Here is an 18,282-nt window from a genome sequence, read left to right on the forward strand (position 1 = left end):
TTTCCTGTGTGTGTAGTTTTGAAGTTTACAAGTACAAATGAACCAAAGTAAAGCTTTACAACTTCAATCTATTTAGCATTTCTATAATTGTATTCCTCCAATTAGTCTTACAATATAAATATGAAAACATAAAATGCATATTTGATATATTATATAAAGGACGGTGAATACATCCATAAGGCTGCAGTGACTCTCTGGTCAGATGAAGGAATGTTGTTGTTGGACTGCAGACCAGTCAGGTAAGTAACCTTTTTAAACATTTCAATTCAGTACCTACAATGTCACATCTGTGAAATGATAAAATATATACTAGTTACAACCTTACATAATCAACATGTATATACTTTTTTGTTTTAGTATGTCTTAACTGATGTCTTTAATGTTTTTCTTCCGCTGTAAAACTTTAACATTGCGTTTCATTTGTAATATGTACTGTATCTTGGAGCATATTCACATATTTTCAAACAATGTGTGATTTACTAACACATTTTACCTATTATTTATATTGTTTAATAACAATTTTACAAAATATTATTTGGATACAACGTTTGACTTTTTTGGTAGAAGCCAATAAGAAAAAATAAAAGAAATGTTTTCCAACACGGTGACGCACTTCTCAGACGTCACTCAGATTTACGAGCCTTCAGTGAACGCGCCGCGCATACAACGTCCTGGTCACGCGCGCTCTTGATAAATCCTTATTTATGATTACATTTATTGACATGCATCTGGTGCTGAACTTCCTCACAGAGGCTTCTCGAGGTAAGATGTATTTTTTGCATGGATATGTTTATGAAACTAAAGTGAGGGGCGACACACTGAGACATCCCATAACTGCTGACAAACATAGGGGTGGGATTATTTGATTTACTTGAACATGTCCTCATTGTATGTTCTCAAGTTTGTTTGTCAAAGATTGTAATCATTTGACGCCACGTTATTTCGCTTTATTCTATCTTATTTTAGCCAGCAAGTCTTACCTGAACCCTGTTAAATTTGAAACTAATAGTTTTTTATTGGTTTTCTGTGTTGGATTTTAATATGTTCAACATTTGCTACACGAGAAGCTAATAATATACTAATTAATTTTAAATTTGAACAATTAAATGCATTATATTTATTATAATTGGGTGTTACTTTTGAACTTTGCCTTAAACTAAAAAAAAAAACGACAATTATAAACTTATAAGTCTCATATTTGCACATTCATTATAGCCATTTTATTTTCTCATTTGGAACTTTTCCCGTCATTTAATTTGTCCACACGGGATTCTCATCAGCACCAGCAGCATCCTTGTCAGGAAGTGTCTCAGGAAGTACTCATCCTTGTCTGCCACGTCCTCTGGAGATCCCATCAGCTGTGAAGCGTCTGTGTAGAGCAGGAAGGGACGTCAGTCTGAGCTATTCAACAACGTGATGATGTCCTTGAAAGATTAAATTAACACATCAGTTGTGTTCTGTAACACTTATATTATGAATGTTAAGTACACTTTATGTTTATTGAAAGTCTTCTTACACATTTGGTAGATGTTGTTGCTTTCTTTGTTCATTTTAACTTGTGTCCTCATATACACCAGAGATGTGCAATGGCAAGAAACTGCAACAGCAACAATACCATGTATTGCGATACTGAAGCAACAAGTATCTATTAGTAGTACTTTTTTAGTACTTTCCTCTGGTATTGCAGAATTAACAGACCACATGACTCTTGACAAAGTACTAACTGATTGTATTTGTTTTGAAACAAAACGATGTCCATACATCAGCATTAAAAGCTGCTGTATCCTCTCGTCCTCAGTCATGGTCTTGCAGTATTTCACTGTCACTTTAGTTGAAGAGGATGTAATGAATGCTGCCGTCTGGCAGGAGGAAGTTTCTTTGCTACCAATAAAATTAAAACTGTGAGAATTTGAATGTTAATTTTGAATTAAAAAAATATGTAGTTATTTTATCTTACACACACTTTTCTTGACTTTAAACCATTAAAGAACTTTGGTAACAAATAGAATATTATTTGCAAGCAAAAGTCTTATTTTTTCTAAAATTAAAAATCGATACAGTGCTGTCGAATACCGAAAAGAATATTGCGATATTCTGCCATATCAATATTTTCCAACAACACTAATATTTAGATGTTTTGTTTATTCTTAAATGACCTGATTCGTTTTAGTTATATAACAATACTTCACAGGTACAAAGTTTGCAACACAAATTGGATTTTTCAGCCAGTTTCTGCTCATGGACCTTCTTCTGCTTCTCATTTTGCTAATGGAGTATTTTTCATGTCCACTTTCCCTCCAAACATTATAGAGAAAATGACTATGTTTACAGTCGGGTGTCTCTTTGCTGTCTTGGTATCTTATAGCAACCACCTCCCTCCCTCCCTTCCTCCCTCCCTTCCCCATCTCTCCAACACATGTTCTTAAGTCGGCTTTTCTTTCTATCCTTAGCCCTCCTTCTCCTGTCTTCTCCTCCCTCCATCCTGATTACCTGCTGCCATTTTACTCTGGCAGTGGATCAGTCCGGAGCTCTGCTGTCAGTCGCTGCTTAAAGTTTACATTTATGTAGTCATCATATAGATAGATATATATATACGCACAGACTCATACACCGCACCCAAGGATTTTCAGCGCTCATTGATGTCTGCTTGGATCATGATTTCTGAAAAAGTAAGTCATTTAATTTTAAATTTTGGCTAGTGTTTGTAGTATTACAACTAACTATCTATGCTTCTTGGTTTAGCAGTGCTTCGGTCTTTTTTTATTCTTGCTTTTATCAAACCTGCTGAGTGCTTTAGAGGCAATCATTTTTAAATCTGAAGAATATCCAAATGTATTCTGTACATGTGGTGTTTAAGGATTAGACTATTGTTAGTTGAACGCTGTAAGCTCAAGTGCTGTTGGATTAAGCCTCTGACTCTCAGCAGGGGAGCTCAGACTCGTAACACAGGCCAATTAAAGTTCTGCAGCTAATTGTCATTAAGACCTTATTACCTGGAAAAAACGAACAGTTATTGTAGTGCTTAACGGTTCTACGACAGTTCTCAACTCTGATTGATGAGGACAGTTTGTGATACTTGACAGCCCAGATGTTTTTATCTAAACAGATGTGTATTTAGCTAAATATCTACGCCCTTACGTTAGCATTAGCAAGCTTGCATTAGGAAAGTCGATTATTTAATGGTTGATTTTAACATTTCAAAAGTTGAAACTTTGAATGTTGTTATTGAAATGTCGTTGTGGTTTCTTTTAAGCATTCAATTGTGTATTTAAATAATTTAGTTGAATAATTCATATATTAAAAGGTTAAATTTGTTTTTAAATAATTAAATTAAATGGTTTTAATATTGAAAGGTTACATTGTTGTTTTTTTTTACTTATACTTATTATTATTACTTACTGTATATTCTATACAAAAATCATCAAACTGGCTTATCTATTACACCAACATTTTTACATTGGATTTAAAATTCTAAGGAATAAATATATAGAATTTAGAACTTTTATTTATGAATTTTCGGATTAAGAATATCAACGCTATATGTTAAAAAAAAAAAGAAAAAAAGTATAAATGGTGTAAAAAAATAACATTTCGATGATGGAGCCAAAATGTCACACAGAACATGATGTTCAGTTATTGTGTATGAAACAATTTTGTTTGTTATTCCATCAACCCTGTGTATTCAAGGAGCTTTGGGGGAGATCTGTACATTTTTGCTGTAAACTCTAATACATGGCCTCAGTTTAAAAATACACACGTGTTCTCACGTTGCAGCATGTGTTTTTAGGGACATAACCTTTTATCCCTGCAGCTTAGCCGTGCACACAGGCTGACCCGACTGTAGCCTAGCAGGCTTGGTGACACACTTGGTGGTTTGATGAGTCACATGTCTGAGTGTTATGGGTGAGAATAGATGAAGGAATCAGGGTGTTATTGTGTATCGTTGTGTTTTCCAGGTGAGTCTAGCACCACACCATGCATTCAGTCCAGGAGGGGATGTGGGACCCCCAGCCATCTTCTAAATATGGATCACCTCTCCCCCCTCAAGCCCCCTCCCACCCTCGCGTCAACCGTTTGAGATCGGCCACCCCAGCCAAACGGATCACCTTCTACAAAAGCGGTGACAGCCAGTTTGGGGGCGTCAAGATGGCCATTCACAAGCGCAGCTTCAAATGCTTTGATGCTCTGCTTGATGACCTTTCCCAAAAGGTTAGTGGGACCATCTGAGCTTTGATGGTGCTCTTCTCCTAAAACCTATTGCCAAATGGACCAATTCAAATAAGATGTTTGTGTCAAGTTATTCCTTTTTAAAAATCCTGAATTAAAAGGTACATTAGGAATGATATCGAACGTGTATTTATTGTACACCTCTGGCTTTTAACAGGTTCCGTTGCCATTCGGGGTGCGGACCGTGACCACCCCTCATGGACACACCAAGATCAAACACTTGGACCAGCTGCATGACGGCGGCTGCTATCTGTGCTCGGACCGGAGGCAGGCCAAGCCGATAGACATGGAGTTGGCCAATAAACGACAGAATATTTGGTACCATAACAACCGCAGGTCCCAGCGGCCAGACTCGGTGTCCACCACCCCTCCTGGTCATCCGCCTCATAGACAGAGGCGCATCTTGCTGTTGAAGAACACCGAGCCCTGGACCAGGAGAACCGTGGTTCTGAGCAGAAAGTTGACCAGGAGTTTGAGGGCGTTTATGGATGAAGCGTCGGAGTTGATGCAGTTTCACGTCCGCAAACTTTACACGGCAGAAGGACGCAAGGTAAGAAATGCTCTCTAATAAGATCCATCCAAGTCCTGCCTGCTGTTCTCTTCTCTCCAGATCGACAGCGTTCAGAGCCTCATGACGTGTCCCGGTCTTGTGGTGTGTGTCGGTCGAGAGCCGTTCAGTCCAACGGTGATGAACTTTCTAAGGAAGAGTTCAGAGGAAAAACTCCCGGGATTGGGCAGCAAGTCCCCCGGTCTCGGGCCCCGGACACCTGGAAATGGAGCGAAGTCCCCATCGAACAGAGCTCAGTCTGGGGCCAGCGAGTACAGTGAAGGGCCGGACAGTAAGAGAAACGGTAAGCATGTCCAAGACAAGCTATTTGAACGATTGTTAAGAGATCTTTTATTGTTTTCAGTAAACTTTGGACTGGAAACCAAAAAAAGCATCATCCATCCTCGCTCGGATTCATCGAATCGCTCGGCACGTTTCTCTCTGTCCTCTGATAAATCATACGTCAACAGTTTGAGCGCCAGGCCGGGTATTATGAACGATGACATTGAAAAACGTGTCGTGATCAACAAGGACGGGAGCCTCTCTGTGGAGATGAGGGTCCGTTTTCGTCTGCAGGGTGAAGAAACCCTGCATTGGTCCACGCACATGCAAAAGGCGCCGGCCCTGAACAGCGACTGCTCACTGAGCCAGAACCAGACGAGTTACCTACAGCATACCCAGTCGGGAAGCTGCTCCGATCCTGATTCCTTCGGCCCTGACGGTGCAGATGAAGAGAACCATACTCACTGCTGCTACCATGGACCGGAACGCCACTATGACCTGTGGGAGAATCCAGTTCACAGTCGCAAACATCATCCTGTCCCGCCTCCGCATACCTCGAGCCGAACCGTCATCAGACACACTCACTCGTCCAGCTCCTCTTCGTCCTGCAACTCCAGACGAGTGGTTCGCTGCAGAGCAAAGCTCACCAACTCGGAGAGAAGAGCGGGACAGAGCAAGGTGGTCCAAGAGGAGATGTGTGTCACCGAACAGGTGGAGCACAGAGTGGAGTTGGAGCAGGATGGAGATACTCATGTAGAGGTTAGCAGCGTTAGCCGCAACTGTAGTCACAGCGAGGTGGTGGTCGTTGACGGGAATCTTAGTAGGGCGTCATTTGAGGATGAGGTCATCAAAAAGGACGATGAGTGCAGAAGGTCCAGAGCGAGCACTTGTTCCCAAATCCTCCAGTCGCTAAAGGATGATGACGATGAGGAGGAGGATTTGCCACCTAGCGCCTCACAGTGTAGTCAACATATTGAGTCACAAATGGAAATGGTTGCTTGCGATCAACAAATGTGCCCTGAAGTTAGTAGAGTTTCTAACAGGTCCCCTGAAAACAAAAGCCCAAATTCACATGCTAGCTTGAAAGATGAAGTGAGTTCAGTTGTCTCCTTGCATTCTGGGACGTCTGCTGTTTGTTCTAATTGTGGGGGGTGCAAAGGTAGGGAAGTCGATGCCAATGATAATGCCTCAGATGTTTCTGCAATCTCTGTTCAATCCATGAAAACAAATCCATTGAATGACCCGTCCTCTGTGGTATCAGATGCTGGAGAATGTCAAGCTACCAGTCCAGCTTCAGTCTCGGGCAGACAAAGTTGCACATCTGGGAAGTCCCGCTGTGAAGCCAGTGGGATGGATGAAAAGGAGGGAAGAAGTCCAAGTGCCACATCAGCCAAGTCACACCTATCTGCCAATTCTAACAAGTCTCTGAAGTCAAACAGAAGTGGCAAAGTCCAAACACGAGAAAGGAGCATAAGCCCTTTGTCAATGAAATCTTCAGTCAAGTCCTGCCACTCCAACAATGCCTCGAAAGTTACTGGTCAGGATGAGGAGGAGCGAGAGGCAAGCGAAAGTTCTCAACCACAAGGAGCCGATAATGATGCGGAGAATGAAGAAGTAGTTGAAAGACCAATCAGTGCAAAGTCTAATAATTCCCGTAAGTCACAATCCGGTTGTGAAAAAGATGAAGAAGATCGAGAAACTGGACGGAAATCTTCCACATCAGTCAGATCCAACAAATCAAACAATGATAGTTATAGTTTACCACGAGTGTCATCTCCTTCTGAAGATAAAGAACAAACTCAAGGGGATAGAGCACAGAGTGCCATGTCGGTGAAGTCAAAAAGGGACCAAAATGAAAATCCAGAAATAGCAGTCTCTCCCATGTCTGTTAAAAGTAGATCATCTTCGAAGTCGTCTGTGAATTCTAAAACTATAAACAGCAAAAGGGTCAGGTCAGCAACGCCAAGTTCAAATGTCATCACCATACCAACACCAGCAGTCTTTGACGAGGACGGAAATGAAACAAAGAGTGCTGGCTCAAATGAATCACGAGCTGCATCTCAAAAGTCAAACCATAACGGAGCGGCTGGTTCTGAGGAAGAGGATTTGGATCACAATGATCCGTCTGAAAAACAGGGTGAGTTGCTTGCACCCACCAAATCCCCCAAAATCTGTTCACCTAAATTCTCAAACACTCCTCATCAGTTGGTAGCCAACGCTGGAGGAGACTCCAGAGTGTCCAGTGTTTTGTCAGTTCACTCGACAAAGTCACGCAAGTCCAAGTGTTCTTGTGGATCCTCTTCAGCCCCTGACAAGAACGAGAGGGAAACGGAGCCAGGAAAGGATGAGAATAATCTGGACAATGAGAGTGATGCAGGTTCATTCCAAAAATCAAGAAGGGAGTCTGGCGCCACAAGTCAAAACTCGTTTGGATCTGTCTCTCTGGGTTTACCAGAAGACAAGGAAACCCCAGATTCAGACAGTGGCAAGTCCAGTGTTTTGTCTCAAAGAAGAGTTACGTCAACTCGAAAAAGTGACAGAGTTGGCTCGACTGTTTCTTCAAAGTGCAAAAGAAATGAGAGTAAAAGCCCATCTGTTAATGGTCGGCCAACGATCCCAACTTGTGAAGCAGCCAGAGCTGGAGAAGAAGAAGAATCTAAGGAGAAAGTTACATATAGGCCTTCAAGGGCTGTTTCTTCGTCAAGCACCAGGTCTCACAAATCTGCCTGCAGATTCAGCGGGAAAACGGGGTCCAGTACCAAAGAGACAGTTGAAACAGAAATCAAGGTGGACCCTAAAAACCGAGAGGTAGAGTCACGACGAAGCTGTAAATCAGGGCGTGAAGCTAAAAGCAAAGTCAATGGAAATAATGAAGACGATAGAGTTCATTCCAAGTGCTCCGGTTCTCTCAAGCCTCAAGCCAAGGAAAAACATGAGGAAGATAGCGGCAGCACTCGATCTGTGAAAACACCTGGAAGGAAGACTCCGAATCAAAGAGTTCCATCTCCCAGGGATTTGAATGAGGTAGAGGAAAATAACTCAAAAGTGAGCAAGTACGAACCCCCAGATGGAGACCTTAGCCCAGCGTGTCTGCCCAACGCTTCCCCAAGTGAAGTTGTTAGCAACTGGCTTCGTAGCATTCCTACTGACGGCAACATTATCCAAATTGGCGATGAGTTGAATGAGAACGAACAAGTAATCGAATCAGAGAATTACGAAGAAAATAACTTGATCGAAGAAGAGAGAAATGTTTGTACTGAGGAAGGTCTTGGGCAGCAAGAGGAACCCAAAGTAGATGGTAAATGTGAAGACCAAAAAAATGGTTTAAGCCCAGGACAGCTGCCTACCGAAGTGGAGAAGCGCTTGAGTCGTGACTATTTACCGAAGAACTTGCAGACTTCTGCTGCAGTGATGAAAGTTCTTCTGAGTTCCTCGCTGGGTCGCTGTCAAAGCATGCCCGAGGTAAGACAATTACACCTTAAATAGGTCTTTGGTTCAATGATTGACTTTTTGATACTTTTATGTTTGTAGGTGTCGCCTGTTTATGGCCGCAGATTGAGCACATCAGCCAAAGGGCTCCTGGACTGTCTGGCCCAACTTCAGCTCACTGAACCAGCGTTAGGTCCGGCTTATGATCAGAGGAAAGGTTGCAATCCGCAGTTCCAGGACATCATAGCCATCCTTCAGTCTTTGTGGCTCGCTGAACCCAGAGACGCAGACGTTAAAGGCGTCAGCACAGATCAAGTGTCCCCACCTAGGTCTTCATCTGGCGTCGGCATGAGCAGTGGCTCAGGCGGGTCTGGAAAGGAAAATGAAACATCTCCCAAAGAGGAAGAATGTTTACCTGAGAGCAAAGTTGATAGAGTTGATAAAATGGAATCTGGAGCATTCTCAGAGTCACTGGAAACCAAGGAGGAACCTGTGAACCAGGCTGCAGAATTACCAGATGAGTCTGGATCTGTCCTCCACCCTCCATTGTGCAAAAGAATGTCACAAGATCCCGATCCAGTTTGGGTGTTGCATCTCCTGAGGAAGCTGGAGAAACAGTTTTTGAACCACTACACTGAAGCCATGGAGGAGTTCAAAGTTCGATGGGACCTCGACGACAGCTTGATTCTGGATAAAATGATCACCGAGCTCAAGCAAGAAGTGAAACACCGTGTCCAGAACAGCGTCGACCGGGAAATGAAGAAGATCCAAGGCCGGGCCGGCAAAGTTCTAAGGTCGCCTCGCCCGCCAGATGAGAGAAATCTGTCCAGGGAGCCGTCCATGACGGATAAGAGGCGTCGCATTCTGAAGGTATTTATTATTAATGTTCATATTCTGATGCATTGTTTAACATTTACTTTCAACAGGTCATGAAGAACCAGTCTGTCAAAACCGCAGACTCCCTCAGTGATGGAGATACGTCTGCAGATCTGAGCGACCAGAGGAGCGAAGAGGAATACTGTCCCTGTGACGCTTGTGTGCGTAAAAAGCTGGATTCACAACCTTTGAAGACGAACCCGATGGCAGTGGACGCTCCAGTTCAAATGCAGTTTGACCTACTTAAGATCCTTCAACTGAAGAAAGCTCCAGCTCCAGCTCCGTCTCCTCCGCCTGCATCACCCAGCCCAGAAAGTGCATGTGACAGCATGAGTACACGTGCAGATGGGTGGAATCTGGATGTGGTGGAAGAAGAAGAAGAGGAGGAGGAGGAGGAAGAGGAGGAAAAGGAAGAGAAGGCAGAGCAGGAAAGTGAAACTAAGGAGGATATTGTTCCTGATCTTGTTTTAGAGGAGACCATACCTGAGGAAGATGAAGGAGAAGAGACAGACAAAAAGGATGAAGAGAAGGTGTGCGGTGACGGGAACGAGTGTGAGGAGCAGGACGTCAGTGCGGAAGACAGTGAGAAGTGTGAAGATGAAACACCTGGAGAGGAAGTTGCCGTGGAGGGAGACCAGAGTAGTTCAGTGAAGGACGAAGATGATGATGACACTGAAGAGGGAGAAACCGAGGAGCAGAAGAAGCAGGTGAGGCAACAGTAAATCATGTTTGTGGAAAAGTAATGTTTTTTACTTTTTAAAGGAAAGAGTCCAATGAAATATCTGTTTTCATACTTTATGGAGCTAATAATATATGGTAGTTTCGTGAAGAAAGTTTCTTTGGAATTTTATTTCATTTTATACCACTAAAAGTTAATTTATTAAAGATTGAAAAACATGTTTTAACATCTGCATATAAATGATAAATTTTAAATGTTGTGAGAAATCAAAGGCTTTGAAATATTTTGTGAGGATATTTTAATCAAACATCATCTAGTCAGAAATCATAAAGCCAAGTTTATGCACTTGGATGAGCGTCACTTCTGTGACGAAGGATCTCTTGAGTGTCCAGTATTTCGAGTCGTTGAACATGACCGAAGGTTAGGTGTCTATCCGGGAGCTGAATGTGGCCCAATGTAGACTAAAGACTAATTCTAATCCTGTGGGAACAGATCATCCTGCCATCCAATTAGACAGATTGTGTAAATCTGCTTCGTTTAGCAACAACACAGAGCTCTTGTCTGTTACTTTAAACTGAGACTTTAGAGGAAAAATGATGAGTGATTTATTTCATTTAAAGACTTTCTGTCTATCTTTCTGTATGTCTGCCTTTCATCTGCATTTCCTTCTCTATGACAGCCTGACTTCCTGCAGCTCTCTATCTCTGTCTCTCCATCTGTATGTCTGTATCTATCTGTCTTTCCCTCTCTCTCTCTTTCTGTCTGCATCTATGTGTCTGTCTCTATTTATCTGTCTCTATCTGTATGTCTGTCTGTTGGTCTGTCTCTAACTATCTGTCTGTCTTTCTGTCTGTTGGTCTCTTTAACTGTATGTCCGTCTTTCTATCTGTATTTCTTCTCTATATTTAAGTCCATCTATCTCTCTGTCTCTCTATCTGTCTGTCTCTCTATTTGTCTCTCAATTTGTATGTCTGTCTCTATCCAAATGTCCGTCTTTCCGTCTGTCTGCCTGTCCGTCCGTCTGTCTGTCTGCCTGTCTGTCTGTCTGTCTGTCTGTCTGTCTGTCTGTCTGTGTCATCATTGGATTTGTTGCACTTTGATTTGAACAATGAAAAGATTGTTTTTAAATAGTTTCTTTGTTGCATAATTAAGTATATAACTATCATGACATCAGTCAAATAATTTCTTATTAAGTTATTATATATAGTGTATATATTATATATTTAATTTGAACTATTTCAGTCTCATGAAATTGTATTTTTGATTGAAGATAGAAGCTCAATCAGTGCTGGATTGAATTCATGTTAAAATCCTATATTTACCTTCCGAGTTGTTTGACTCTTCAGGTGATGGAGGAAGAAGACGACCCGGACAAGAGACGTGACACGAGCATAGAGGTGTCACATGAGGAGGAGCAGGACAAACAGGGAGACGGTGATGACGAGGAGGAAAAAACAGAGGATGATGTCCAACCTGCAGATGAAAGCACGGACGAAAAAAGAGAGGAGGTTCTTCATCACCAGTTCACCAGGACCTCGCTGGAGTCTCAACCTGGTTCTTTGGAAGCCCTGGATGTGGACTCAGATCCTCCGTCATGATGAGAGCTGAGAAGAAGTCGGTCGTCAGGTAGAGTCCAAAGATGTGCTCCTGAACACACAGACGACGATAACTAAATCCGGACCAGAGCAAACACTGAAATACTTGAAGCACTTTATCTTTTCCATGTAGCCATTGCTATGCTGACCACAGACTTTTTAGTGCTCTTATGTTCCATCCAACTTTGTACAGTTTTGATCTTTGATGTTGTTGTTGTCATGTGAGAAGTAACACCTCTTAGTCACAGGGAGGGCATGCATATAAACATATACCTCTTCTTGAATATCAGTGACAGAAATTCATTCCTGTGTTGAACTGTCTATTCTACATAATCTAATAAACTCTTTGTTTGAAACAAGATTTAAAGCTTATCTCAGAACGTCCTTCCATCAACGTAAAGCTTAAAAAAAAGGAATTTAGAATAATAAGGTGACATATAGAAGCACAAACAGGCTCATGTTTGAGGTAAATCTTTTGTAGTGAGAGGTGAACAAATGAAGCCTGACTGTTTCCATGGTCATAGAATTAGATCAACAAAAGGGAGGTTGTGGATTGCTGCCTCTATTTTGACAGTTCTATGCAACAGATACAAAGCAACTGTGCACAGGATCCAAAAATATTGACTCTTGGCGTGTAGTTCTGATCGGTTTACATGATAAAAACGGTTAAATACACAAACCTTCAGGATTGAAAGAAGCAACAGTGAACCTATTCAGCTCCTATGTAGCGTCTCATTCAAACATTCTTGTATCTATCGTGAGAGAGTTTCCAGGTCAGAAGGTCACAGCTGGTTACAGCCAGTGCATCTATATCTCTGACGTTCAGTGGCAACATTAAGGTCAGATCCATTCTTATTTTAGAAAGTCAAAACTCACCATGCATGTTGTAAAGCAGGGCAAACATGCTTCATCGTCTGAATTATAATTCTGTTCAGTTCATATTTTCAGGTACTTGAGCTAAAACAGCAAAAACTTTGAATATGTTAAAGGTTGTTGTTTAAAAAAAAAGCAGTTTCTCAACTCTTGCTAGAGTTCTAGTTGTTTGTTGTCTCCTCCGCTTCAAATCCCAAGATTCACTTGCACGTCACGCTAATCCGGGAAGAGTGTTTGAGTGTTCGTGTTGCTGAGAGTGGATTGAGGCTGACTTACATCACACCGACCAACACGGCTACCTCTTCACCTTCAGGAGGACTTACGGAGCTCACGGTGACGTGGGTAGAGCAGTTGGAAGAAGCTGAACAACCACAGCAGCTTGAAGACTTCTTAACAATGTTTAGCTCTTTTAATCAGGTTTTTATTTGATTTAAAAAATACTGGTAATAGAGATACATGTCTTTTTTGGCAATGATTAATCAGGGTTAGATAGTTCAATACCCATTAGGGCCCCATTATGTACTTTATATTTACTAAAAGTGACTCAGTAAATATAGAAAGAAAATACCAAAATTCCTTCTTCTAGTGCTCAGTGTGGTCCAAGCTTGAATTCTGCTGAGGTCAGAACATTTGGGATTTGTGTTTTAAGTTAACTTTAACAAGACAAGAGACTGTGGATTAAATTAGTTTGGGATGAAAAGGAAGTTTGTATAACGTCAAACTAGGTGATACAATCGATGGAGGCACTACATGACAGAAAAAAGTCCTTGAGATGTGTCAGAAATGTGTCGTATAGTAAGTGTAATATCTTGTGGTGTCTTTATTTAATATCCATTGACATCCATTAAATGCGTAGAAAAATTACGAAATTTGACAGGAAATGAAAAAAATAAAACAACAGTACAAATTGCACATGTTACAGTTTGGATTACCTGTATGGAATTTGTTTATAAATTATTTTAAAGTTTCCCCTTCTTTATATTTAACAATATCACACTTTTACAGTGTTTTGAGGGGACAAAAAGGTTAAAACGAAGAAATTCAATTACACACAAATGTACCTCTGATAGATTTGATCTGTCCAAGGAAACCTTATTGAATCCAGGTCTCATTTTTTATTTTAAATGATCTTCTGCTCCACACGTGGGTGTTCGATCACTGCCTCCACTGCCTTCCTCACAACTGTGTTGGTCTCCAGGTGAAGCTTTGCATCTGAGACGGAGCAGCCGGTCATCAGGCAGACCAGAGCCACAGGTACCACCTGACCACACAGACACTGGATGAAATCTTCGTCTCTCTGGATGTGACCGATCTGTACCTTTCTTCTCTCTCTGCTGGTCCTTGTGTGTGTGGTCACATCTGAAGAGGTGATGTCCACTGTTAGCTGGTCCACTTGGTAGATGGACTTGAGTAACGCCTCCTCACACTGCACCTCAGGTTTCCCAGAGAGGCTCTGACAGGAGAGGTGATTAAGTTTGTTGGAATCTTCAAGTCCGATGTGATCTTAGTGTACCTGCAGCAAACGTGTGGCTCTGCGGAAAAGTTTGCTGTTGGTCACCTGCACGTCGACCATGTGGTTTCTGTAAGTCGTCCCCTTCAGGACGTGTCCACCAGTGCTGACAGCGTTCAGCACCAGCTTGGTGGACAGCTCCCACTGCTGATGAACCCGTTAGTTAGAACACGGGTCCCAAACATTTTCTACTGATCTTTTTCATGGATCTGACATGAAGGCAAACATAAAAGCTCTTCTAAAACACAGTTTTTCTTATTTTTGCCTGTTTATTTTTTTAATGACTCATCATCTGACTGAGACGAGTATCTTGATTGATCAAGAGAAACAGGCAAAAGTTCATTATAGGCCATTTTTCTAAATATAACACCAGATTTAAAATGCATAGATCATTATTTTTTATTTTTGCGAAACTACAAATGCCTCAAAGGCTGTTAAAAGATCTTGTGTGTGTGTGTTTCCGCCTGATGTCTTATAAACTCCCAAACTGCTCTACATTTTTTTTTTTGAAAATTAGCATTTGCACTACTGAAAACTGACTGGAAACTGTTTACTTCAACTGAAAAATCTCTAAATCTCTAAAAGAAAATGTTGTCACAGCATGATCTGGATCTTATAATCCATACATTTGTGTCCTCTCGTCTGGACTATTGCAACAGTTGGTTTTCATGTCTTAACAAGAAGGACCTGCTCTCGTAGGAGAACTCACATTTCCCCGATCCTTAAAACTCTTCACTGGCTGCCAGTTTCTTTTAGGATCAATTTTAAAATTCTGGTTCTTACTTTCAGACATATTCATGGTCACAAATAATAATTACTTACTTACTTACTGACCTCTCAATGAAGGTTTAGTGAACTCTACCAGGTCAAGGGAAAGGGGACACAAATGGGTACGTCAAATCGCAGTGAAATTTAAACGATATGTATCACACACTTAGTAAGGAAGATCAGAATCAATTCCAGAATTTTAACTTTTTTTGAGCTATTAAAATTTGGATAATTTTAAACCACCATGACCTGGGCATCGCAAGGTATTTCAGCTTTCAACCCATAAATTGCTACCATACTCAGTTTCACTTCTTAATCAAATGTCTCAACAGAGCTACTGGTTCTGCAACTTGAAGCGTAAAGGCTTGACTTAACTCGACATCGTGGATTCTCTGACGGCCATGTGAACTCAACAGTAGTTGCACAAAGTCTGTGGATGTCAGCCTTAAAAAGGAAAGTGAGTTCAGAAAATGGTTTGGGAATGTTCTCATAGGAGGATCCTATGCTTTATAGATCCTAACCTGCAGAGACGAGGCAGTGACTCCTTCAACTTGATGAAAAACAGCGTGGATGTTCGTCGTCTTCTCCCTCACGCTGGCTGCCATGTTTGCCACGTGGTTGATATCATCTAAAACGAGAATTTAATGAAGTTGAAGTTTATGAAAGTATGATAATTTCTGACTCACCCAGTTGTGTGTAGAGAAGGATGACAGTGTCCTGGTCATTCAGGGACGGCAGGACTTGATGGAGAAAATCCTTGTGTCCGATACAGAATTCCTTACCCTGACAAATGTTCGATGCCATAAAATAATATCAGCCACACAAAATAAATATGTAGACACACATGCATCTTATAACATGTGTCAAACTCAATTTTTGGGGGCTAAAGTCGGCCTTTGAAGACATTTTATGTGGCCAAGGTAATGGTTGCCTCAAAATGAAATAAGATTATGTTGATATCATGACCTATAAAGATATTTAAGATAAGCTTGAGAAAATAGATTATTGATGTCAACATCTAAACATCAATTTAAAAGAAAGGTATTTGATGGTAGTGTTAGAAAAAAATTAAGATATATTGATCTTTCAAGAATGAAAGGAAGACAAAGTTATCCAATTTGCTGATACACAGGTATTTATGTTAATCATTGCTGGAGGTAGCAGAGATGAAGATGTTGTGGTTCTGTTTGTGAGAGATGAAGATGGATAGAATCAGGAATGAGTCAATCAGAGGAACATGTTAGATGTTTTTGAGAAAAGGTCAGAGGCCAGAATGAGATGGTTTGGTCATGTACAGAGGAGGGATAGTGAGTATGTTGGTAGAAGGTTGGAACTACCAGGCAGGAGGTCTAGAGGAAGACCAAAGAGAAGGTTTATGGACGTAGTGAAAGAGAACATGATGGTGTCAGAGAGAGGGGGATACAGAGAACCGGGTTAGATGGAGGAGGTTGATTCGCTGTGGGGACCCCTGAAGGGAGCAGCCGAAAGGAAATGAAGAAGAAGAAGAAGATTGCTTGTGTTTCAAAGCACTGGTAGGTTTTTATCTGGCTTCAGAATGTCTGGGGAAGTTGCAGAAAGACACATGACAGGTTCAATCAGATAAGGAGACATGAAGAACACTAATCTTAATTTAGTTTATTTATTATCATCTGTTCTGTTTTCCTGTGTTTTAACGTCTTGTATAATAAATAACTTACGCTGGAGTATAAAGATGCAACTGAAAGAGTGAAAATTGTTGTGACCAATCTGGATATCTGATTTATATTCCTTGACTCAGTTAACAGCTTTTAGTCACATTCCTAACCTGACATCGGTATAAATACATTTTGTTCGGCCCCCTTTGTGCACTGCTAAAAGAGGATTTGGTTATGGTTTTGATTCAATTTGACACCCATGATCTAGTGGCATTCATACTGATATTTCCACTGGAGTTGTAGCTTTTAGACGGATATTCAATTGGGAAAGAAATCCTTTGATTCAACCTAAAATGTCATATTTCTAAAAGTGTCACATACCAGTTTGGTCAGGGGCCCCTCCTGGTTATCAAGCGTGCTGTATCCTCCACGGATGAAGCCCCGGATATCCTCAAAAGCTACACACGATACGAAAGGTCGCAGTGAAATGTGCCGCACAGTGCAAACTAGAAACTAGCAATGACTACAGTTTGTCTGTGATAATATAATATAAGGGTTTAAGATCAAATATTTTCTCCTCACCTGCTCCAAATGTCGGGATACACTCGCTGGCATCGATGAGGCCCAGCACACCTGGAGAACCCCAACCTAGGTAACACACACGCCCCCCACACGACCAACTGTGTCACGCACACAAACACAAGAACACAATTGAAGAGCAAATGTATTATTCAAGCCATAACATTAATCACTCTTAAATGAACATATGACTAAAAGCTTTTGGGTGAACTTTAACCTCTTTCCTGCTGCCTCCACCATCCTTGTTATTTCCTCGCTGTGACCGTACGTCGCCTCAAGAGTCTCCTGGTGTGATCTCAAGTGCTGCAGAATGACGCTGAGGAACAACAGAGGAGAACATCAATATTTGAAACACTTTTCCGTTTCTTTGAACGGATGTGAGGCAGATAGAGTTCAAAGTATTGACCGCTAGAGGTCAGTAACGGACCGTACACGTAATAAATGAGGATTTTCTTTTTTTTGGAATCTCTTAAAATCCCTAATCCAGATTATGTTTTTTTTTTTGTTTTTTTTAAATGTGTCACCTTTAATCAAGTTAATTTCATCAACTAAATAATCTTCCTTTCACTCCCGCATAATGTTGACCAGAACAATACAATAGTAAATGACTAAACATACATAGGGTGATGAAAATAAACCATAAGAAATGTGAGTCACACGTTTCTTACAGCTAGTAAAGAACATGAGTAACTGAAGGTTATTATAAGTAATTGATCTACTTCAAAAGGAGGAAACATCTTCAGGCAGATCTGTATACCTGCAATGACGTGTGTTTTAATTGAGTCAGTTACATTCCTTCCTGCTTCTCTATAAATACTCCAGACTAGTATCGTGGACCCAGGATGCTGCGTGCGATCTCACTGCAGCACATGCTGCTCCATGTGATCTGCAGCTTCATGTGGAGCACAGACGCTCCCACATGTGCACATGAACAGTAATGTGAAAAGCTTGTCGGGGGGTTTCTGGATCTCTGGGGGCCGTTAGAGCCGGGCGGCTGATTTCCAACACAGAGAGGAGGCACTTTCAGGAGCCCAAGACGTGACTGCAGGGGTCACTTGTTGTCTTCATATGTGTTGAGTTGTGATTGATTCCTACTGTGGTGAGATGCAGGTGTGAGAGAAGGCGGAGGCATGAGCAGCTGACAGAACAGTTTCCAGAACCATCATGGTGGCACTTCCTCCTTTCATCCTGGATGATCCGCTGACGGCCTCTGGCTGAACACACACACACACACACACACACACACACACATTGACGTGAAGAGCATCATGACGTATGGGAGT

At 41.4% G+C, this 18,282-nt stretch overlaps 2 protein-coding genes across 2 annotated transcripts in view; one reads left to right on the plus strand and one right to left on the minus strand.

The window, feature by feature from the left end:
- Positions 1 to 3,962: 3,962 nt before the first annotated feature.
- On the plus strand, positions 3,963 to 11,834 carry rp1l1a (rp1 like 1a). The gene is made up of 10 exons (XM_087792022.1): positions 3,963 to 4,209; positions 4,385 to 4,777; positions 4,838 to 5,078; positions 5,139 to 6,710; positions 7,362 to 7,545; positions 7,789 to 7,864; positions 7,970 to 8,518; positions 8,588 to 9,355; positions 9,412 to 10,068; positions 11,387 to 11,834. Exons 1-10 carry the CDS (start codon positions 3,976 to 3,978, stop codon positions 11,636 to 11,638), a joined length of 4,926 nt encoding a protein of 1,641 aa, XP_087648148.1. The 5' UTR covers positions 3,963 to 3,975; the 3' UTR covers positions 11,639 to 11,834.
- Positions 11,835 to 13,628: 1,794 nt separating this feature from the next.
- The window catches only part of gckr (glucokinase (hexokinase 4) regulator), an 8,634-nt gene continuing 3,980 nt past the window's right edge, over positions 13,629 to 18,282 (minus strand). The window contains exons 10-18 of the mRNA XM_087792023.1: positions 18,095 to 18,213; positions 17,217 to 17,315; positions 17,003 to 17,100; positions 16,802 to 16,878; positions 15,473 to 15,569; positions 15,308 to 15,414; positions 14,022 to 14,162; positions 13,827 to 13,961; positions 13,629 to 13,769 (exon numbers count right to left, since the gene is read on the minus strand). Of these exons, the coding sequence (XP_087648149.1) occupies positions 13,629 to 13,769; positions 13,827 to 13,961; positions 14,022 to 14,162; positions 15,308 to 15,414; positions 15,473 to 15,569; positions 16,802 to 16,878; positions 17,003 to 17,100; positions 17,217 to 17,315; positions 18,095 to 18,213 (1,014 nt within the window). The remainder of the gene's footprint in view (positions 13,770 to 13,826; positions 13,962 to 14,021; positions 14,163 to 15,307; positions 15,415 to 15,472; positions 15,570 to 16,801; positions 16,879 to 17,002; positions 17,101 to 17,216; positions 17,316 to 18,094; positions 18,214 to 18,282) is intronic.

This window comes from Callionymus lyra, chromosome 5 (assembly GCF_982586985.1).
Source record: "Callionymus lyra chromosome 5, fCalLyr1.hap1.1, whole genome shotgun sequence".
Taxonomy (NCBI): domain Eukaryota; kingdom Metazoa; phylum Chordata; class Actinopteri; order Syngnathiformes; family Callionymidae; genus Callionymus; species Callionymus lyra.

Bases quoted from the DNA above. Each gene is read 5' to 3' on its own strand.
- rp1l1a (XM_087792022.1), top strand. From the start codon at position 3,976: ATGCATTCAGTCCAGGAGGGGATGTGGGACCCCCAGCCATCTTCTAAA. The intron at 6,711-7,361 runs GTAAGTCACAAT...GATCCTCTTCAG, and splicing joins TGCAAAGTCTAATAATTCCC to CCCCTGACAAGAACGAGAGG. The intron at 9,356-9,411 runs GTATTTATTATT...TACTTTCAACAG, and splicing joins AGAGGCGTCGCATTCTGAAG to GTCATGAAGAACCAGTCTGT.